General features: G+C 30.5%; 3 protein-coding genes across 4 annotated transcripts in view; 1 reads left to right on the top strand and 2 right to left on the bottom strand.

Moving 5' to 3' along the window:
- Positions 1-1,983, bottom strand: part of C3G (C3G guanyl-nucleotide exchange factor) — a 52,692-nt gene extending 50,709 nt beyond the window's left edge. The window contains exon 1 of the mRNA XM_068772240.1: positions 1,854-1,983. Within this exon, the coding sequence (XP_068628341.1) occupies positions 1,854-1,893 (40 nt within the window). The 5' untranslated portion in view covers positions 1,894-1,983. The remainder of the gene's footprint in view (positions 1-1,853) is intronic.
- A 595-nt stretch (positions 1,984-2,578) lies between these two features.
- Positions 2,579-11,738, top strand: hyx (cell division cycle 73 hyrax). The gene is made up of 12 exons (XM_068772281.1): positions 2,579-2,886; positions 2,967-3,072; positions 3,152-3,271; positions 5,198-5,343; positions 5,494-5,719; positions 6,184-6,355; positions 6,530-6,661; positions 7,071-7,260; positions 7,531-7,648; positions 8,047-8,188; positions 8,683-8,824; positions 9,559-11,738. The coding sequence occupies exons 1-12, from the start codon at positions 2,756-2,758 to the stop codon at positions 9,593-9,595; spliced, it is 1,662 nt and encodes a 553-aa protein (XP_068628382.1). The 5' UTR covers positions 2,579-2,755; the 3' UTR covers positions 9,596-11,738.
- Positions 11,739-15,159: 3,421 nt separating this feature from the next.
- The window catches only part of LOC137929400 (b(0,+)-type amino acid transporter 1-like), a 39,685-nt gene continuing 32,714 nt past the window's right edge, over positions 15,160-22,130 (bottom strand). For both annotated transcript variants that reach the window (XM_068772329.1, XM_068772328.1), the window contains exons 5-13: positions 21,207-21,313; positions 20,643-20,778; positions 19,525-19,650; positions 18,879-19,026; positions 17,957-18,184; positions 17,408-17,504; positions 17,179-17,328; positions 16,416-16,584; positions 15,160-15,703 (exon numbers count right to left, since the gene is read on the bottom strand). In XM_068772329.1, coding sequence (XP_068628430.1) covers positions 15,636-15,703; positions 16,416-16,584; positions 17,179-17,328; positions 17,408-17,504; positions 17,957-18,184; positions 18,879-19,026; positions 19,525-19,650; positions 20,643-20,778; positions 21,207-21,313 — 1,229 coding nt within the window. In that variant the 3' untranslated portion in view covers positions 15,160-15,635. The remainder of the gene's footprint in view (positions 15,704-16,415; positions 16,585-17,178; positions 17,329-17,407; positions 17,505-17,956; positions 18,185-18,878; positions 19,027-19,524; positions 19,651-20,642; positions 20,779-21,206; positions 21,314-22,130) is intronic.

Genomic DNA, 22,130 nt, shown 5'->3' with positions numbered 1-22,130 from the left:
TTGCAAAACAGATTTGAAACAGCAATTTTAAACATCCAAAAAGAGTTTTAATAATGTTAATATTGTAATAAATAACTTTCGGAAATATAAATTTTTAGCCATATCTTGATATCATAAATATTTAATAGAAAAAGAAAAAGGTAAGCATTATTCAAACATCCACACTAAAAATATCATCAGATAGGATAATGTTGCAATATTATGTTATTAATAAATTTATATTTTGACACTAATCAGGTAATATTAATTTTCCTTTCGGCATTATTGTAAATAACTTAAATTCAAAATTGTAGAATTAATAACATCTTTCACTCACAAAAATTTAAAAAGCTAAGCATTAAATTTGGATGTATTTTTTTATTACACTACAATTACCATATCTCATAAGTGGCAATGTAAGTTTTAATAAATTCATGTGCAATGACTACTACAAAAAACCATCCACATATTTTTCTTTATTTTTAGGCCAGGGTTTTATGCATGATTGGTCATGTCAACCAGATCATGACCATCATAAATATTTACCATTATAACCGCTTTTGCCTACATCCATTCTTTGAGGCTGACAGAATTTGGTAGCAAAGTTTTTTGGTGGCTTTTTCATTTTTTATTTAAATTATGTACACAAAACAGTTAAAATGTAAACTTTAAGATTTATTGGTTTGTATGTAATTTCACAATAGTCTTCAAATTTATAAATTCTGTAAATTAAATAAATAATGTTGACTCAGTTAAGTAAGTTTAAATTAAAGTCTATTGATGTTGTTATAATTTTGTTGGTCATTTTATAATAATTAAGTAAAAGTGTTTCAGAGAATTCATAAACTGTGACACACAAAGACCCCTATAGGTAAAGCTTCTTCAGCTGTCACACAAAACATCAGATCAGGATATAAGATTGAAGACAGACATTGACTTAATAACTGTATAAGAGAACTTGTTATAGTTTATTATAAAATTTGTCACAGTAAGTATGACTTTTCTAATACATGTAAATTCATTTGTACTAATATATTAAGACATTTTGTCCTAATATCCATGACAAAATGACTGAACTTTATTTTATTTCCATAAAAGCACATTAACATAATGAACAAAATCAAAAGATTGAAGGAACTGGTATTTCTTACATATGCCTAATTTCCTATTATACATTAAACATAAAAAAAACAAATAGTGCTATACCTTATACCAAAATTATTTCATAAGAGAAACCAACTATCAATATTCATTTCATATCATAATGGAATAAGAGGTGTACTAATGAGAGATTTAAATTCAGTGACAACTAGTGTTAAATAATAAATGTTAAAAATAATGTTATTACTTTACACAACAGTGCACTTATAACAAAAACACGGTTAAAATACTTGAAAAATTGTTAATCAATATTTTTGAAAAGGTAACAACTATTATTTAACAAGTATTATTTTTTATTGTAAATCTGTTTGACTGAAATTTACGTAAATTTATATTCATATATTAATTGAAAAATATCGTCAAATAATAATGTCAATAATATCTTACAGCAATTAAGCTGAGAATTGATTTTAAACTGATTGCAAAAAGGTGAGAAAACTATGAACAAAAACAAAGAAGTATGAATGAAATGTCATTACAAATACTATACATTCACATTTGTTGATAACATTATTTATCTATTTCTGTAATAAGCACACTGCATCAACATTTAAAATGCTTTTTAAAAATTATGAAGATTCTGACAAAGCACACTGTATGTTTTAATGCAAATAAACGAAGTGAACCCTATATACATTGTATTACTGTTTTTAAAAGATTTCATAGAAAAATACCGATCAATTTACTTTATACAAAAATGAGACTTAACTTACCTTGCCCGCATTTTTCAGACTTAGGAGTAGAAGTCATCATTCCTTTAACACAAATTACTTGGACATATTAACGCATTAACGTGTTTTTCAGATTTTTAATAAATAGTTACAAAATGCTAATAAAATAAGAATCGACCGGCAGCCATATTAGACACCTTATTTTTATTCTGTCAATTCTGTTTATGCGTTAATGACCTTACATTCTAACAAATTTTATAATAATAAAAATGATTATTAGTTTTAATTAATAACATTAATGTACAATAAAAGAATTAATACATTATTTACTGAATTAACCAAACAGTGTTTCCAAATTTTGAAAATCTCTGTACGTTACATATTTATTATATTAATTCATGCAACAACTACAAAAATATTAGAATACATATGAATTATTAAAAAACAATAGTAAGAAAAATTATGTAGTAAATAAATTGTAGCTTTTTAATTCGAATCCTCCGACTTTATACTACTATTAAAACTATGTACTTGTAAAGAGTTTTTTTTAATAAAAATTAACGTAAAAGGTATCGACTACTATTATTCACTAAACAACTGTTTTAAAGAAATTTTAAAATGTCTTTGTATATTTTCGTTTCTAATATCAATTAAACAACCCACAATCCAATCCACATCACAATTACATTTCTCTAGAAAGTAATGGCAATTTTTTGTCACATAAATATAACCTGTACGTTTTGTTATTCTGTGGTAAAATAATTTGACACGGTTATAGTTTGCTATTTTAATGTATGAAACGATATTTTAAGACATCATCTCTTTTTTCTTTAACAAAAATGGAAGTGAAATGTTGATTAAAATTAATTAAGCATTGAAATTCCAGGAGAGTTTTAAGCCTGTTTTTCAGAGTAATTGTATAACGCCAACGGCACGTCGTAGTCATGGCGGATCCGTTAAGTTTGCTTCGACAATATAATGTAAATAAAAAAGAAATTATAGAAAGGGACAATCAAATAATTTTTGGAGAATTTTCCTGGCCTAAAAATGTTAAAACTAATTATCTTATGTGGGGGTAAGTTATCTAAACGCAATGTTAGTGTATCTTGAAATTTTTATTTAAAAATTATTATAATTTATCTTAACATGTAACAGATCAGGAAAGGAGGGATACAATAAAGAATACTATACACTGGAGTGTCTTCTTTTTATACTTAAGAATACGCATTTAACTCATCCAGTATATGTTAGACAAGCAGCTGTAAGTAATTCATAAATTTCAATTTCATTTTTTTTTTGGTTAAAATATAGTTCCTGAAATATTTACTCGTTATTTTTAGGCTGCTAATATACCTGCTGTTCGTCGACCTGATCGTAAAGAACTGCTTACATATTTAAATGGAGAAACTGCTACTTGTGCCTCTATAGACAAAAGTGCACCTTTGGAAATTCCTACGCAGGTATGTAATGTAACATTACATTTAATAAACATTAGAAACATATGTAGTATGAATATTCTACTCACAGGATATATTCAAACCAAAGTTCATTATGCAAATTTACCATTGACTAAACTGCACATCGGTTTCTTTTAATCTTTTTACATATAAACATAAAGTAAAATAATGCTGAGCAGAATGATATATTTTGGCTATATGTTAAAAGTGTAGTTAATGTATTAGTAGTAGTAGTATTAAAAGCTTCTAGCCCCTAGATTCTAGGTCCAGTCCTGTGATTAATGCAGCTGTAAAAGTTATTAAAATTAATGGCTTTGGACATAACTAAATATGGGTAATATAAAACTTAAATACTTCAATAAAAATTTGTTCAAAAAACCATATACTTTTATTATTTTTGACACCTCATAAACTATATGTATTATACTATATTACTATATTATATATATTACATTACTGTTGTACCACTTTGTAATGTGGATTAAATTAAATCTTTCAAGACTTTGCCTTGTTAAATTAGATAAAAGTTGCTATTTTAATTAAAAATCATACCAATATAATTAGAATTTTTGTCAACAAAAGATAACATAAAAGTGAACATAAAATCTTTATTAATTAACTTTTATAACAGGTCATAATTTAAGAAATATGTGATATTTGGTGAGCCAGTAGCTACAATGTCCAATTTCAGCTTAACCTTAATTTATGGGACAACCTATATTATTTTTAATAATATAAGTAGAACACTTCACTATGAGCTGGTCATATATATGGTGACAGGTCATTTTAGAACCTCATAGATTGTCCGCTATATAATATCTCTGAAAATTACTTTGGCTTACATTGGGAAAGGTCAGAGCCACCAAAAGATGTTTTTCTGGAATAACAGATAGATGATCAATATATTTTATAAATATGTAATGTATTAAAGGAAATTAGTTTTGTTGCAATGAAACAAATAATAATTGGATAATTTTTTACATTACATTAATCAGCACGGCAAGTGTAAGAAATCCACTGCCTGACATAGGCCAGGCCATCATCCTATAATTTATGTTTACAAATGTTGAATCATTCTCAGAGGACTTATAAAAATGTTTTAATCATTTACTTTAAAATTATGGAAGGTTTCATAAAATTTTTAATAAAAATTTGAGTACTTGTCTTCATAGGAGCTTTTTCTGTATTCCAATATTGCATTGAATTTTTATCTTGTTTTCTATTTAGTCCAATGTTTTCCAACCCTTTTTTATGTTATGCCCATACCTTAGCCTTTCTAAAACTTTGCTCTTCTTTGTAACATACATTAATTTTATATTAAAGTGAAAGACTTAAACTTGTATCAAATCCACTCTGTGGGGCCTATTATGTGGGGCCTATTGTATTTCTGTATGGGGCCTATTTGTTTTGTTGAAAAACACCGATTTAGCCCATACCATTTGGAAAATAAACACGAAAGACAACTAAGGCAACAAATTGATATATTTTAAGAGAAAATATTTGTTACCACATTTATTTTATTATTTATTTTCTCTCTCCATTTACAATAAGCCAGATAGCTTTAATTAAATTCAGTAATCAGGTTTTGCTTGATTTTGGAGATGAACCACTTCCCATGTCATTCAATGATATTAGTCCAGTTCAGATTCAATCTAGTTCTTTTGATCTTTTTAGATGGAATACATTAATTATCATAACCCTTGCCAAAAAGTTCTTATGACATTCTGATCTTTGTTTAAAAACCTTACAGGACTGTTCAATCAGTTCGTAGAATGTCAGCAATCCCAAACATTCATTGAATTCTCTACTTCTTATAGACCATGGAGTGATAGCTAAAGATTATATGGCATTGTTTTGAAAGTGTTGGAAGATTTCACTGTGCCCAAACCGAGTTTATAATAACCACAAAATTAAAAAAAACCTTTATAGGTAAAACGCACTCATGACAATGATGGTGGTGAGTCCGCAGCGAAGAAACCGCGTATTGAAGAGACTCACGTACAAAAAGTACGAGAGCAACTTGCTGCCCGACTGGATGGACCAAAAGAAGCATCTGTCACCGTAGATAACATAAAGTAAGCATTAAAACAGCTATCTCATAAATATAGTATTAAAAAAACTACAGTGATTCTTTTAACAATGACAGAAAGTAAGAAGGTACTGTTATGGTATCTACAAATTCTTTTTTGACATTGATTTTAGTAACAAAATCTTTATTTTTACAGGTCTTTGTCAGAGGCTATGTCAGTAGAGAAAATAGCGGCAATCAAGGCAAAGCGTTTAGCTAAGAAAAGAACTACAATAAAAAGTAATGATTACTCTGATACCTTAGGTGTTGTCGGTTCAGATTTTCGAGCCATTTTGGATTATGATGTAGATCTTACTAAAGGCATTATTAGTCGTGAAAGACAATGGAGAACTCGGACTACAGTATTACAAAGTAATGGCAAGGTATGTTAATTCTTTACAATTTAATATGTTTTTATTTTATAATTAATCAATAGAAAATCATGCTAAAATTCTATTTTTTCATGTTAGTGCCATCAATTTCCTTTTAATAAAAAAGTGATATTTGTTGAAACAAATTATACAGTCAATTTCCATAACCAATATCTACAAACATATAAACACCAACTTTTTGTGTTGCAACATATACACATAGTATGATACTCATAGGAAATAACATCTTCTACAGTAATGTTAGAGTCACTAATGAATTGTTGAAGGTTTATTTGTTGTGTATGTTTTATTACTATTTAATTATACAAGTCTGTCTGATAACCCAATGATCAGTATAAAAAAAAATATATATTTAGTAATGGCTAGGTAATTAAAACATTTAAAAATTATGGACATCATGCAATAATAAAATATGTGAATAAATTTGTCTAAAGATCAATATCTTATTATTTCAGATGTTTGCTAAGAGTATTTTAGCTCTCTTAGGCAGTATAAGGGCACGCGAAGAAGGCAGACCAGGAGCACCTAGACCTCAACCTGTAGTGATGCCTCCACCCGCAGTACTACCTGCACAACAAACACAGTATAACAGATACGATCAGGAAAGATTTATTAGACAAAAAGAAGGTGTGTTATTTCATGATTTTTAATTTTTATGTTCTAAGGACAACCAGTTCACAGTGTTTTAAATAAGCAATATGATTATCTTTGAAACATTGTATGTTGAATAAGATTTTATATAAGATATTGATGTTTTATAACATGTTGTTGATATTAACACAATATGTATTGTATTTACAGAGACTGAAGGTTTCAAAATTGACACAATGGGTACATACCATGGTATGACTCTGAAGTCGGTGACTGAAGGACCAAGTGTACCAGTAGCAGCACGCACTCCGCAGACACCAAACCATCCTCGACAAATGCCGAGTATGTACTATGATCTATAGTTGTTAATATATCTGTCTATATATATTATCTCGATGTCTCAGAAACTAAGTATAGGTCTGCTAATAACAGATTTTATGAAATAATACAGTTTAGTACTAAGAATAAATAAAATTATAACACAATTTTTTATTTTGATTTTATAAATACTTATGTAATATGGATATCATAATTACTTCTTTTGCATGATTTCTGGGAAAATGTTGAGTTTTTCACAACACACGATTTTTTAAGTCATGGAACAAACCCCTTAATTATGTTACATGTATATTTTTACACGATTTTTTTGCATGTTGTACTAAAAACGTATCTATTGTATAAAGAAAGAGTAAAGTGTATTTATAATCTTTATTTTTAATTTGAATAATGAAAAATATTATTTTTAATATAGCTGCGGGTGGTCCTGTTGTCGGAGGAGGCGCGATGGTGCCAGGTAGACGAGAGTTGCTACCTGCGGCGGCTGCGCGTGCACCACCAGCTGGCGCCAAGCGGCCTTCTCGCACGCCCATCATAATCATACCCGCCGCTGCAACCTCTCTTATCTCCATGTATAACGTCAAGGATATGCTTCAAGAATTCAAGTTAGTTTGGTTTTTATAGACTTGACTAACTATTCATTCTACTGGATACTTTTACACATCGACAGTGACTATAATACTAATGGTTGTTTGACCTTTATTTCAAGACTATGTAAAAAATGTATGAGATCGTATGTGCATTTATTTATGATATAACTTGTTGTTTAATTTCATTTGTTTAGGAAATATAGAATATACATAAAGAAAAATTTAAATTAAATATTTTATGTAATTCATTCGTCATTGTATGTATGTGTAAATTGATTATAATAGATTTGTGCCAGTTGAACAAAAGAAATCTGAAGGTGCAACTCGGGAAAATGAAGTGTTGTTGCAGAGAAGAAAAGGTCCAACCGGTGATCAGGTTCCTAACAATGCAACCACTATAACAGTAAGTTTATAATATAATTCCTAATGTTTTTTTAGCTTTATTGAGTAATGGTGGTTTTGGGTTATTCATTTATGTATATAACAGTGCAGAGATTACTGTTTTTAAAACACGTTATTTGGAATATACTATAATTGCTTTGCCATCTTGTTGACTAGCATACACATCTTGTCTACTGGAATTTTCTTTAAAAACGTTATATAGCAGCACACATCCGTGAGTTGACTTAAGCTATTATAACAGTCAATACTCTTTCTTTAAAATCGTCTGTAATAGCAAATAGTACATGTAGTTACTAAGTAATTATCTATGAGTTATTAGTTACTTCACCTCAACACTTTATCAATTGTTCCATTTCCACCTTTATGGACAATAATTTCTAATATATTTAATTTGAACAGGTACCATACCGTGTGGTGGATAATCCTGGCAGACTCTCTGCAGCGGAGTGGGATCGAGTGGTAGCAGTCTTTGTCCAAGGACCAGCGTGGCAGTTCAAAGGGTGGCCTTGGGATGGAAATCCTGTTCAGATCTTTGCTAATAGTGAGTAGTTTATGATTGTTGAATTAAGGTGCGAACATTAGTATTATCTACGTCGCTTTGATCTTGCTAACTAAATTTTCTAATGAATTGACTTTCTTTATATTTGTTGCCAAACAATGTATTTATATATTTTTGAGGGTGTGTCAGGCTTTATAATAGAATACTCAATTGATGTAGTAATATATATAAAACATACCGGAAACAAAAGTTTGAGAAAATAGTAGGGGCTACTGACATAATTTGCCACTTGCTGTCATGATGTAACAAGTATAAAGAAGGGCATATTTTATATGTGTTATTTAATATATAAAGCAAGTAGACTGGTTTGAATAATAATATAATGCATTTAAAGTAGTCTCACTAGCTTCAGTTCCAATTCTCAATATTACTCTAATTATCTAAATGACCATCAGTTCATTAAACTTTGTATTACATTATTCATTACAGATTGTAGCTCTATAATAGTTCTAACTAAATAAAATAATTTCTTGCAGTTTGTGCGTTCCATCTAAAATATGACGAAATGAAATTGGACACGAACGTCGCTCGTTGGGCGGTGACGGTGCTTAATCTGAGCCGCACTAAACGGCATCTGGACCGTGCTGTTTTGCTAGGATTTTGGGAAACACTTGATAAGTATGTATTCATTTCACAACTTTCTTTTATCAAAATTGGATTTGCTATCAAATTGAATATTAATATATGAGATTGTATTATTGGATGCATATGTATCTAAAGTAGTGTTGGTTTGAAAAGCATTTTTATGAAATACTTTTGTTATTCAATCAATTCATAACTCATTGAAGTTAAATCCATATCTTAGAAAATAAAACTTGGTAAATATGCATCTTAATATACTATCTCCGCATAATAGATACTGTCAAATGTTCATGTTAGCAATGTAAAATAATTAAAATCTATTTATCTATAAAGTATATTGGTCTTGCGATTAATTTAGATATCACCTGTGGGATCTACCAGCCAAGGTCATTGATATTTGTCATTGAAACTTGATATTTAAGTCTGTTAATACATTAATTTAGAATATTATATGAATAATGTAGGTATAGAGGTCGTTACAATATTCATCATCATCAGCACAATTATAATTTCTTGACATACGTCCACTTCTTGACCTAGGCCTCCTCCATAGATTTCTAATGGAGTGAATGATAGTGGCCTGCAACCAGTGTCTTCCACGAACTTTAACGATTCTGTGGTTAACTTAGATCAGCTTGGCAGTGACTTTAGTTGGAATAGTAATTTAAATTAAAGGATTAATAGCATATATACATGTTTATTTTGTTTTAAAATTTATTTAACATATACACATCCATAAAAATGATTTTATCTTACTTCGTTTGTTTCAGGCACATGATGAAAAACAAACCACACCTTAGGTTTTAAGATTTGTTTTAGAGTTAAAAAATATTTTATGGAGTATATAAACATTGTGTGAATATCTTAATGCTTTTAAAAGCATAGAGAATCTAAGTCAATTCAAACTGTTTAATAATAATTTGGCTCTCCCATTTACCTTTAACTGTTGTATCTTGTGGATCATTACATTTTTGCAGTTTTGTATATTGTCATTATTATATATAAATGCAGTTTAATGTGTTAATATTTAAATGGCTATTGTATTGTGTATTCTTGATATTGAGAGGTGTGTTAAATTATTAGTTTTTTCACAGCCACATATCATTTTGAACATATAATAAATTTGTATATTTTTATTTATTTGACTACATAGCAGAATGCTCTCATTTTTCATACAAATTGACGTATCCAATTGAATTATGAATAATAGAAATTAAAGTTTCTGAATAGCAAATAATCACCGCCAATTTTTATTAGAGATATAAATATACATATAGTATATTAAGTTGATGTATTGTTAACCTTTGTTATGACACTTAATGCCAGTAGTTGTATGTACATTATTAAATCCTTGTAACAAAATGTATCAAATAATAACGTGCCTTTAAAATTCAATGCATCAGAAGTAATATACACTATTAATAAACCTACATTGTTAAAATATATTCCATTTATTTACTACATACAGTTTGGTATTTATCATATAAATTGAGTTTCAGTAAATTAAAAAAAATTACCTATCAAAATTATTATTACAAGTGACATCTGTGATATTTCAAAATTCTCTATTCACTGTTAAATATGCTTTGCAATTTTAATTTCAAAATCGGCTAGATTTATAGCTTCTTAAAATGTGAAAAAAATAAATGCCGTTTAATTGAGAGATATTGCAAAATTAACTAATATTATTTGAAGTCAGGCAACAGCTAAAATAGATCGGATATTAGGACGTATGTACGTAGTTGTTTTAGCAAAGTGATTATGGAGTCGACTTCAATACGTTACTAATAGATAAATTAGCTATAATTACTATACTGTTATTCATTTTTCTCGCATCCCGAGATTATAATACAAAATATACAAAAGTGCTTTCCATACAAAGCCCACACTTTAACTTTAGCAGTATCTAAACATCCAATCTCTGGTAATATTAATAATGTTCAATCCTGAAAATTATTTTTGTCAACTATTGATTTAATTAATAAGTAGTTTTTTGAACTCCTACTCCGTCCTTTTTGGTAAGTTCTACCAAGTTAATTCAGTAGTTAGTTTGTAAATACATTGTTATTGCGCATAATTAAAATTAATCTGAATGAAACATTGCTATACAATGTGAAACAGTGCTTAGCTCAGACAAAGGTAAATAAAGGTGGCTCATCATGAATATGATGTACGTGATTTCAGGATTGATTAGTAGGGCACCAAATCAAATTCAATCCCGCGACCAAGTACAGATGTGGCTATTTTTACAAGCGTTCGCAGCTAGAATGTATATTATTATACATTTAATAATCACAATAATAATATAATACCCGTCAGTTGATTTAGCACATCGGGCAGAAGAGTAGGATTTGCGGCAAAAATTAGTTTTACATAGCGTTTTCTGTATACAGAGTAGCAAAAACCAAGGTTTTTTTTATATCAGAGCAATGGACATAATCAATAATAAATTTTGCACAAATTAACTATATGTTACAATTTGACTCGCCATGTAAAGGCTTACTTTTATTATTCAGATGGTCTCAATTAAAAAATTTAACAACTTTATTTTTAAATGAATGCGTCTTTACTTTCCTATGGATGAGACTTCACATAGTTGTGATAAATAAAGATAACTATAAATCTAAACCTCATTGAATATTTCGCTCTGTTTCGGGCGTGCCAAATAAAATGCCGGGTACCACATGATATATTTTTAAAAATATACACTGTTAAAATATTATATATTGAAGAGCAATAATTAAAAAAAAAAACTGCTTCCTGTCTTCAAACATTACTCTCAATTAAAAAAAAAGAAACCTTTAATATAAATAGTTTGTGTATGGCATATATTTAGTATGAAATGTGTTGATATATAACCTGTATTTTGCTATTAGTACTGAATAGGTCATTCAATTCATTTGAAATTATGTACGTATAATAGTATTACATGTATTGGTACATTTTAAAAGCAGCCAAAATATTATTAAATAGTTGTGAAATGTTCAAAGGTCTGTGATCTTTGTAATATTACAACAATATTGTTGAACGAATACCATTTGTTTTATTTCCTTATTCCACACAGTTTGCTATAACTTACAGGATGATTTTAATCATGTCATTATTGTAAATATAAGAAGTTGTTAAAAAAATGAGTATATAATATACTTTAAAAGTACTTTGTATGCAAGTTTGCCCTAAAACATTATGCAAGTGGACTTAATGCCTAGTGGCGTTGGCTCCTAGTCAATATTAGGAAAAATTGAACTACATTCTTCTTTTCAGGCTATAGAGGCCCACTGTAAGGCAAAAGCCTTCATCGTTATTGCGCTGGTCGCACCCACCGACTTCCCTGGACTTTAACTTTATCGTTGGTTCACCTTTAGTTATTTATTACTTCATTGTACATTATATACATACAATTATATACATCTAGTTATAAACATAACGGACCCGTCTCATATTATAAATACAAAGACTAAGTAATAGATAAAGAGTAAGCATTATTAAGAATTGATGATCAGATGAACATTTAATGTCGAAGTCCATGTCTGACAATAACAAGTCGACTTCGTTTCTAACGTAGACTCGCGGGGAATCGCGAACCAACAACTCAATTCGATACTTTAGTTTATGTAAAATTATAATTTAATTGTGTTTTTAAAAACACAGAACTATTGCTTATTTGATAGGTTATCTTATGTAATAGTCGTACAGCCTATAGAGGCCTACTGCAAAGCATAGGCTTCGTTTAAAGATATCTATGAGGATATACCACAATTGCCACGCTTGGCAGGCCGGTTGGCGATTGAAATATGGTACGCAAAGGTCGCTGCTGCCTCTCCTTTTGGAAATTTGTTTATGGGCAGTGGCAATTCTATATAATTTATGCACAAAGTGTTGATTATTTAAAATTGTGTCCCAGGAATCAAACCCGCAAGTCTCACCCTTTAGCCAGCCCGCTAGCCTGCCTGTGGATCTTGTATAACTGAAATAAAAATTAACTGATGGCGGTTTTTATTTATAAAATTCGAATACTATGTTATAAACATCCTTTAAATTCGAAACACTGAGGCGTCACTTAATCTTGTTTACCTTACCATAGAATATACTTATTTTAGGAAAAGCTTAAATTGTATCTTACAGTAGAATTAGTTTAAGTGTTCTATATATACCCTTAGTTCCCAAAGTGGTCCAGGTAGATAACAAGAAACTCCGCGAGTGTCTACGTACACCCCCGTTAATGCTTTAAAATTGTGAACACCCAGTTTATTCCACAACAATTTTTTTTTTTCGATAATGAAGAATGAAAATGATGTCTTGAACTTCACCTAGCAATGTAGGTTGATATTTTGAAAAGTTCATAGATTTACTAGTAAAAACTTGTATATTCGAGTAACCTAACCTTTACATTTTTATCTAGTTTTAGGAATATGGCAGAAATGTGGCTTCTGGGGATCGGTTATAAGATTTATACATATCATTTGGATCGGAGATAGACGCTGTGGTGTTTGATATGCCTTACATGTTTGTTGCAACAAGTTATTTTATTTATATTTCATATTTTTTATTGTACTCGTTAAGATACATTTAATAGGTTTTACAATAATATACAAAAAAGTACAATGGGCGGTCTTATCACACAAGGCAACCTCTTACAGACAACCATAGGATGGAAAAGGTAAAAGTACTAATAATGGGTAGTTTACGTGTACAAAAAATAAAAATACATATTTACAAACAAACGAACATAAACATACATAGACTTACATACTTAAACATACATACACAAGTATATAATATATATACTTATAATAAATAAGGTTTAATACATATTATGAATATAATACAATAATAAATAAAAATATCTAACTGACTTCGATCAGTATTGGTTCGATCGCACTTGCCTCAGAAAGAAACAGAAGAAAAAAAAGAAACGAATTACGAGAGAGATAATTATAGGACTAGTAAATGTTCTAAACCATTTGGAATCTTTCATATGTCTATGTTCTTAACCATTTTCTTGAAAATAGGTGGTGAGTTAGCACGTCTTATATTCAGCGGTAAATCATTCCACAATCGAACGGCCTGCGTGGTAAAGATTTGGCCAGTGATATATGGTAAAATAAAAAAATAATGTAGTAAATAAAACTAACGATATAAAATGAACTTTCAGTTGTCTTTATTTAAAATTTTACATAACCAATGTAGTGTATATAACAATAAATAATTTTGCTTAGCCCCATGAAAGAATCATTTGGATTTTATATCAACCATAAGAATTAATTTTAAGGTGAATAGATGTTTGTATTAATTTATCTGTAGACAAAATAAAACCCTTCGCTTTAATTAATATCACATCGAGTGTGTACTAGTGTGTCCGAATTTACTATAGAGGTACAGGTATAAACTCGTCGGCAGCGTTAAAATGGTAGATAATGGTTTTATTATGCGCTTGACAGAAATATTATTATTATTTTTAATGTTAATTTTTTTGTTAATTTAAAAAGTTTTCATTTACGAAAATATCTTTAATAGAAACACAGTTATAACAGCCTAATACTGCCCCGGTAAGGAATGATAAAACCAATTTTTACCGATCGCAGGGTTCAGCTATATATAAACAATTTATTAATCGATAAAACCACACTTTAGTCTTTAAAATAGGAATACGTGACAGATTTTTAATTCAATTAAATTGTACATTAGCGCTTCGAAAATAATAAGAAAAACATAAGGAAGGTCATATGTTTAAATTATGCTTATCATTAATTTCGTAATAATTATTTTATTTATTTATTTGAAATTAATAACATTATTTACTGAAATTAGAAATCTGTCACTTCACCTTTACAACTTTAATAATCTTTGAAGAAACTAAAAAAGTCAAACAGTTAAATATTCTTATGTAAGGTTACCTATTAATGGGTCGAAAAACTACTAACTATGAGTTTAGCACAATCACTCATAGTGACGCGTAATGGCATAAGCTTATTCGAGATCCTTCGATTAATTGTGTACAATGTTTGGTTTATGGCCGATGGAACCAAACTCTCAAAATTGCTTGACCATATAGGAATGATTCGTGCAAACTAATGAAATGGGCGATGAAACACTATATACCCTAATAAAATATCAAAAAAACAGTGCCTTTCGGCTTTATATCCTAATAATGCCTAATTTGAGAAATTACGATTACAATTAAAATAAACTGACTAAAAATAACTCTAATATCCGATAAACATTTTAAATAAAATATTAAGTAACAGTCAAGACCAAAATTTCTGTATTTGTGTTTATTGAATATAAAAATTGATTATAATAACATTATTTATTTATTGTTTCCCTATGTAAAAATTGTTTGAAAAATTAAAAGCATTACTTTGCGACCCGGGCAGTTTTAAATATTATTCACAAAATACTTTGTAACAATATGATATTAACGTATAATACATAGTTATAACCAATTATCAAAATTATTAAAATAAAAACTTAGTAAACGTATATAATTTTGGAATACAATCTTTAAAGGAACAATAAAATTATAAATAAGGATGTTTTATTTCGTCGGCTATTAAGAAAGAATATTTATTGCCGACGGCAAATTCTAACCTACTTAATTTTAAATTTTGAATGTTTATTAAATCAAAGAAATGATTTATAAACCTCCAACATAATACAAATTGAAATCAGTCGATTCTGGTAGATAATATTTAATAATATTCTATTTAATTCACTAAACAAAAAAAAACTAAATATTGAACCATCGGGCAATCTCATAAGAACAAAATTTGAATGAACGTTAACGGTATGATAAATTATAACAGTGGTAAATTCCAAAAATGCTTTTTAAAGTCCAGCAGAGACTTCAATATTCAAAAGTTGTAGACGTTGGCACCACTTCAAGCACCATTTGCAGGAAAACTGTTATTTTATCTAAAAATCAGAAAAAAATATAAAGTGTAATAAAAATTTGTTTCAAATATATATGTAAAATGCATTAATAAATTTAGTTCATCGAACTGTCGAGTGTATAAACAAACAAGTGAATAAATTAAAAGTTGTTTCTTATCTTTTTTTACAAATCGTATAGCTTAAGAGATTTTATTAAGTGTTTATACATACTATGCGCAAAATTATTTCTTACTTACTAAAATATAAATTAATGATAAAAATTTTGATTGTTTTAAATTTCATTCTATTCAAAAAAAAAACAATTAAATGTAGAATTTTTGGTGATAATCTGTAACTTTTTAAAATTATTTAATTTGCAGATTAATGACATTATTATATTCCGATTTCACCACATATACTAGTAAATGATGTATATTTTAATACTTTAAAAATGTACAATGATGATATTTTTAACAAAATTGTTCATTGTTCGTAAGAACTAAATAGTTGAATCTAGTTGAGAACTAAACATCAACAATTTTCTTTCGAACAGTTGCAACGATTGCAACAGCTCTGATAAACTGCTCGTGGTATTATTAACTTAATACTTCATCGTTTTCTAATGCTTAATTGCTAAGTGGTTTACCAAACGAAGAAATAGACACAAGTGCTTTGGTTTATGGTTTAAACATTTGTAACGAAAAAAAATTATGTGATGACGTTATTTACAAGAAAGAAAATTTAAATATCTTACCCATAAACGGCAATGAATATCCCCATTTGACGAAAGGTATATATACCAGCAATCCGCCTAGAATGAAAGAAGCAGCATAAAGGTATTCCCATTGTGGTTTGTCAACTATCGGAGCTACGACCAAGTACGACGACACCAAAAGCACGATGTACGGAATAATAATGGGCACCTGCGAACAAACAATTCTTTATCACACCAAACAAAAAAGAATACGCTTTACATTTAACCGTAGGATGCTGCCAATACTGTTTGAATAAAAAATCTTGTACGGCATCGCCTCTATCTAACTAAAAACGTGCGTGGTGGTATTCTAAAACGTCTTTTGCAAAAATATTTACCGAAATTATTTAATTTTGTTATACGATCAAGAGATTTTAAATTAAAATTTATAAGCAAATATTAATTAACAAGTCTATTTGTTTTTAATAAACTATTATTGATGAAAATATAATCAACCAAGAAATCATCATTCCGAACATGCAAAGATTATAATTTAAAAATAGAGTCTGTTTTACTTATGAAATGTAACCCCATTTTTGAAATAGCTCTGGTCGACGGACAAAAACACTGAACAAAAAAATGCAACAAGGTTTCACACAACATGACATTTTCTAGAAGCTTAACTACCGTGTTACAAGAGGGTTACCTGTATTTACAGTATCACATTATTCATTATTAGTCAATGTTATGGTATCGTTTTAAACAGAAAGGTACTTTATCAAATGACAGGGGTCTTATTTCGTATTTGACGTTGGTTAATTACCTTGTATGGTCTAGGTGCATGGGGCTTCGTGTACCGCATCACTATGAGTGCAAGCATTGCCCCACCGTAGAAGATCCAAGCAGTGAACGAGAAGAAATCTATCAATGAGTCTATTGTTCCATAAAGAACCATGGCTACCGCAATCAGGGACTGAAAGTAAAATTAATGATTAGAGACAAAGACTTCAAATTTCCAAACGGAAAAGTTGTGATACAAAAGTTAATTATACATGAAATATTAGTCCAGGAGCTGGAGTGAAGCGACGAACGTGGACGTATGACAGGATGTCAAGCAAGTGGCCCTCGCGCGATGCCGCGAAACACAACCTGACAAGAGAAGAAAAAATCACATTTTAGTAAATTTATATGTGATATTATAATAAGTTATATTAGTATGTAGTTATTTTATGTGAATGTATCATGCTCGAAATTTCTCTACGAGATCGAATTCCGAAATTATATCAACATGAACAAAAATAATCGATATAGCATGAGGATTGGAAAGTGAAGGTGGCAATAGACAGGTCACGTAATGGGTAAAACAAATAGCCTCTGGGGTGTTAAAGTTCTGGAATGGAAATCACGAACCGACAAGCCCAGCATAGACAGGAGTGGTAACTCTGTGAGTTTGGTCGACAGATGACTTTGTTAATGTCGTCGGAGAGTGCAGGCCGCTTCTAACTGGTCATATTAGAAATATTAGTGGTAATAATATATCCAGTAGTGATGTGACAAGATGTGAAATGATGATGACAATGAAATCTAGAAACGTACTATACCTTCCCGCTACAAACAATGTTCCGTTAGCCGAGCCGAAAGTTGAGATGGTAACTGCGAGAGGCATGAGCCAGGCTAAGGGACCCAGCAGCCGGTTCCCGAAAGTGACGGCGACCGCCTCGCTGTCCGCCATCTCGCTGACCGACATCACAGCCAGGTACGACACGTTCACCAGCGCGTAGCACAGCGTCACCAGTGGGATTCCGATTATTATGCTCAAAGGAAGGTTCCTATAACATCGTAATTAGCTACAACATTGTTATACAAATATTGATAATAATATTTTATTAGCTACCAAAGGTCTTTCAGGCCTTATGATCACGTAAGATTAATAAAAATCAACTTTTTAAAATAAAGGTTAAAAAAAAATTATATATCTAACTTAAAAACTATGTTCTTTGTCTTAAAATTTTTCACTTTTGATTATGGTACAATACTTACAAACAAATACAGAGAGTACTTTTAAACTATACATTGTATCGGAAAAAATCAAGTATATGTTAATAGTGTCATAGAATTGATAGATAATATACGCTGATGGATATCGTCCGTGTCAAACCAAATCCTGCAATTTACACCAATTAACAAAAATTTGGATGTTGTATTTGTTCTACTGGAAAGTTTAAAAGATATCTTGTGCGCTTTATACCATATGGTGTAGGCGACCACGGGTTACCACATTACAATGCTACAGAGTCACATACTGACATAACGTAGTGTTTTTTTTCATTTGTTTGTCTTGAGAATTTCCAGAAAGTGCACATAGCAAATAAAGGTTTGACAACGACAATATAATTAACGTTTTCTAAAGCGCGTGCTCCTACTTTTGATATTCTATCGTGTGACGTTGCGATGATGGAGACTACTGATAGAGGGTGAAGATGAATGGAACAGTTTGACGTTGCACCGAAATGGAAAACTTACTTGGATGGGTTTTTAATTTCCTCGGTGACATAGTTGAGGTTATTCCAGCCGTCGTAGGCCCACAGGCCCGTGTAGAATGCGGTGGCTATGTTGCCCAGTGTAGCCGTGCTACTGGCGAAGTTTGGCTCCTGTAAATGTCGCGTATTACCTGCACCATACGGACACAACCACCTGTCAGTCTGTATCTATATATTTACATCCCATTATGATAACATGATCAGTGATCTTAGTCGAGAAGATAATGTTAATTATGTTCATAGTGGGTAGGGTAGCCAGATGAAAAAGATTTCGCGTAGTGACGAAATATACGATTTTGTTCTTAATAATTGATTCAAATAGTAATTTCCAATTTTATCTGTCTGGCAACCCTTGTCGTGACAAATGATTGTTAAATGAATGTCAGTTAGTGTAATTAGTTTTAAAATTACGAAATAAAATACTAGTGTGTAATAAGTAATGCACTGTGACTAAAGGCACTATAAAAACTAAACATGAATGAAAAATGTTGAAAAAGTACTAAACATTGCTAATATTTAAAATACTGATGATTCTAAAATAAACTGTTATTTCTATATGAAATAGTAAATAAAAAAATGTGATTCCTCGGGATCAACACATATCAACGAAAACTTAAGGAAATTATTACCTAATATGAGTTTGTAAGCTCCACCGCAAACAATTATGGCGATTGCTACTAATTTAGCTGCCGTGAAGATGTTCTGGACATTCGTGGCCAAATTGACGCTGTAGCAGTTGACCGCCAAGATCATCACTGTAACAAAATCTTTAATTAATTACTTGAATCAAGTCCAAATGCAATTGTTTACAGCGAAAACGATAAAAACGTTAAGTTATTGCAGAAAACAGAGTGCATGATCACGATACATTCGATTTGCAACGGTGATTTTAAAATATAAACGACCATTATGTAGTAAACATAATCCACGTGGTCAGTATTTAACTAAAATGCAAGAGAAATATACATCATTGACGTTACTTATCATATGGAGCAAGGCATGCTTTAGATAGTAAATAATACGTTTCCTCTAGAAGACAATTATTTTTGTTTCGAGCAATCATGTTTTAGTTAGAAAAACTCATTCTTTACTAGAACATTAATCGGGAGACGTTGGTTATATGCCACTATCAATCATTTTTAAGTGTTACAAAGATAAACGATTTTGCTTTTGTTTAGGAGTTAAACACAACTCCGTGGTCTTATTCAACATTATCATCATCGTCTTCATTCTAGCTGTACGACAAACGTTGCTAGTCATATGAATTGATTGGAAACAGTCTACATCCAGTGTCTTCTAACGACCTTAAGTAAGTTATATATCCATTTTGTGGGTGGATATTATGCGTTAGCCATAGCGATCAGTTCTGCGTGCTATGTGTCCATCAAACCTCTTAACCTCTTCTACTCTTTCGCCTCTTCTACTTATGAATCCTCTAGGCTATGTCCGTTAATTTCTTTCGTCTACGGACCTCCACATTCCTGACTGGATCTCGTTTCATACAGATTTCGTGTAGCAATGAGGCCCAGAGTAAGGACCATGTTTCAATGCCGAAGTTATGACTTATGACACACGTTGAGCGTCGATTTTTGTCTTAAAGCAATGTGGGATATTGGACGAGAAAATGATTCGTATTCGTACTTTAATTACTTTTTAATAAAACCATAAAAACATTGTCTTGATAATTTAAAAAGTTCTCAGAGTAAAACGAAGAGAGAATACCAATTATATAAATCAGAGTAAATACCTATTGATATGACGGCCACAAGTTTGACAAGAGCGTCCGGTGGCTCACACTCGGACACAAACGGCTCGACCGCGTATTTGGCAAAGCTTAAGCAGATTATAGCCATTTGAGAAGGTTTCAACACCAGCGTCGATACCTGTGAATACAATTGTTATCTAAAAATATTTGGTAGTATATAACGCTTCGTAGAGAAACGTTATATTATATGAAGTATGTTTATTTGTAATTGAACTCTTTAATTGTTTTAATACTGTATTGTTAACATTGTAATCAATGTTGCTTCATAAAAATGTTAAAATGAACAAAGCACTACAAAATATTCGCTTTATTTCTTTATTTAATTTAAATTTCGATTAGATAACTTAGCATTAATATTTTATAGTAATATACAAAATAGGATATCTAAGGTTTAGATCTGTAATTATGTACTAATAATGTGTAAAAATTTAAAAGTTCATCTAGAGAACGGGTTTTTTTGTGTAATGTTTTAAGAATATAACTGAATAATCTCTCTAAAATATATCAAGAGAGATAGTACTTATTGTGTGCGTATCGAAACTCTACCCATGAGAACAGGAATGCGGGTGGCCCTCCGAACGCGTCCATGAAGTATGCGTATTCAGCACCTGACGACGTGTTCATGGTTCCCAGCTCCGCATACGCCAACGCTCCTGCACCAGACATAATTATCTTTAAAAGTATTTCAAGTCTTCAAAATGTACTAAGTCAAAAGTCCATTGAGTTCAACGGCAAGGATGGCAAGCATTTATCAGTCGACGAACTGGACATCACAATAGGTCTTACCATACTCTTCTCCAAAACCTATAACGTTTGGGTTTGGTCCAGGGTAAGCTGCCACGCGTATGTCCTGGCCCCGCGCGAGGTAATTCTGCTCATTATACTAACGGTTAAAGAGCTTCTGCTTTACCTGAAGACGTTGAGGTGCTATGTCGCCACCTTTGAATCTACGATAGTATGTGAATGCGGTACTGTACTTGTACTATCAAACTATATCAAAGAAAACCGTAAGGGTCTAGCCGATAGTCCGGCATAATCTTTTTGCTGCCCCCTCAATATCCTAAGGTATCTCATGAAGGATTTTTTTAAATAACAAAAAAAATTGCCAAGCATAAGTCGCAGGAAATTGTAACACGTCTGGTAGAGTAAACAATTTTCCCAATGTTTTTCAAAATAATTCTTGTAATTAAAAAAAATATATCTATTTTTAATGTTAATAATAATAAATAGCTTTGCAGTATTTAAAAATGTAGCGTAATACATCTTCAACTACTTTTTTTAGTCTACAGTATGTCTCGTATACGCCCCACGCGGTCTGAACGGAAAATGTGTAATAATTGTCGTCACACGAAACGTATTAATCTTGTTGATTTATTCTGTAGTAAACTTAAAAATAACGTAGCGTTCTTATTTTAAATTTACGTCTTTTAAATTAACTCGTGAATATATACAAACGTTAGGAGAAAGTTA

Source organism: Battus philenor, unplaced genomic scaffold, assembly GCF_028537555.1.
Source record: "Battus philenor isolate CCGP_79_NKW_IND1 unplaced genomic scaffold, ilBatPhil1.0.hap1 SCAF_5, whole genome shotgun sequence".
In the NCBI taxonomy this organism is placed as follows: domain Eukaryota; kingdom Metazoa; phylum Arthropoda; class Insecta; order Lepidoptera; family Papilionidae; genus Battus; species Battus philenor.
This window is presented reverse-complemented; position numbering and strand designations above follow the sequence as displayed.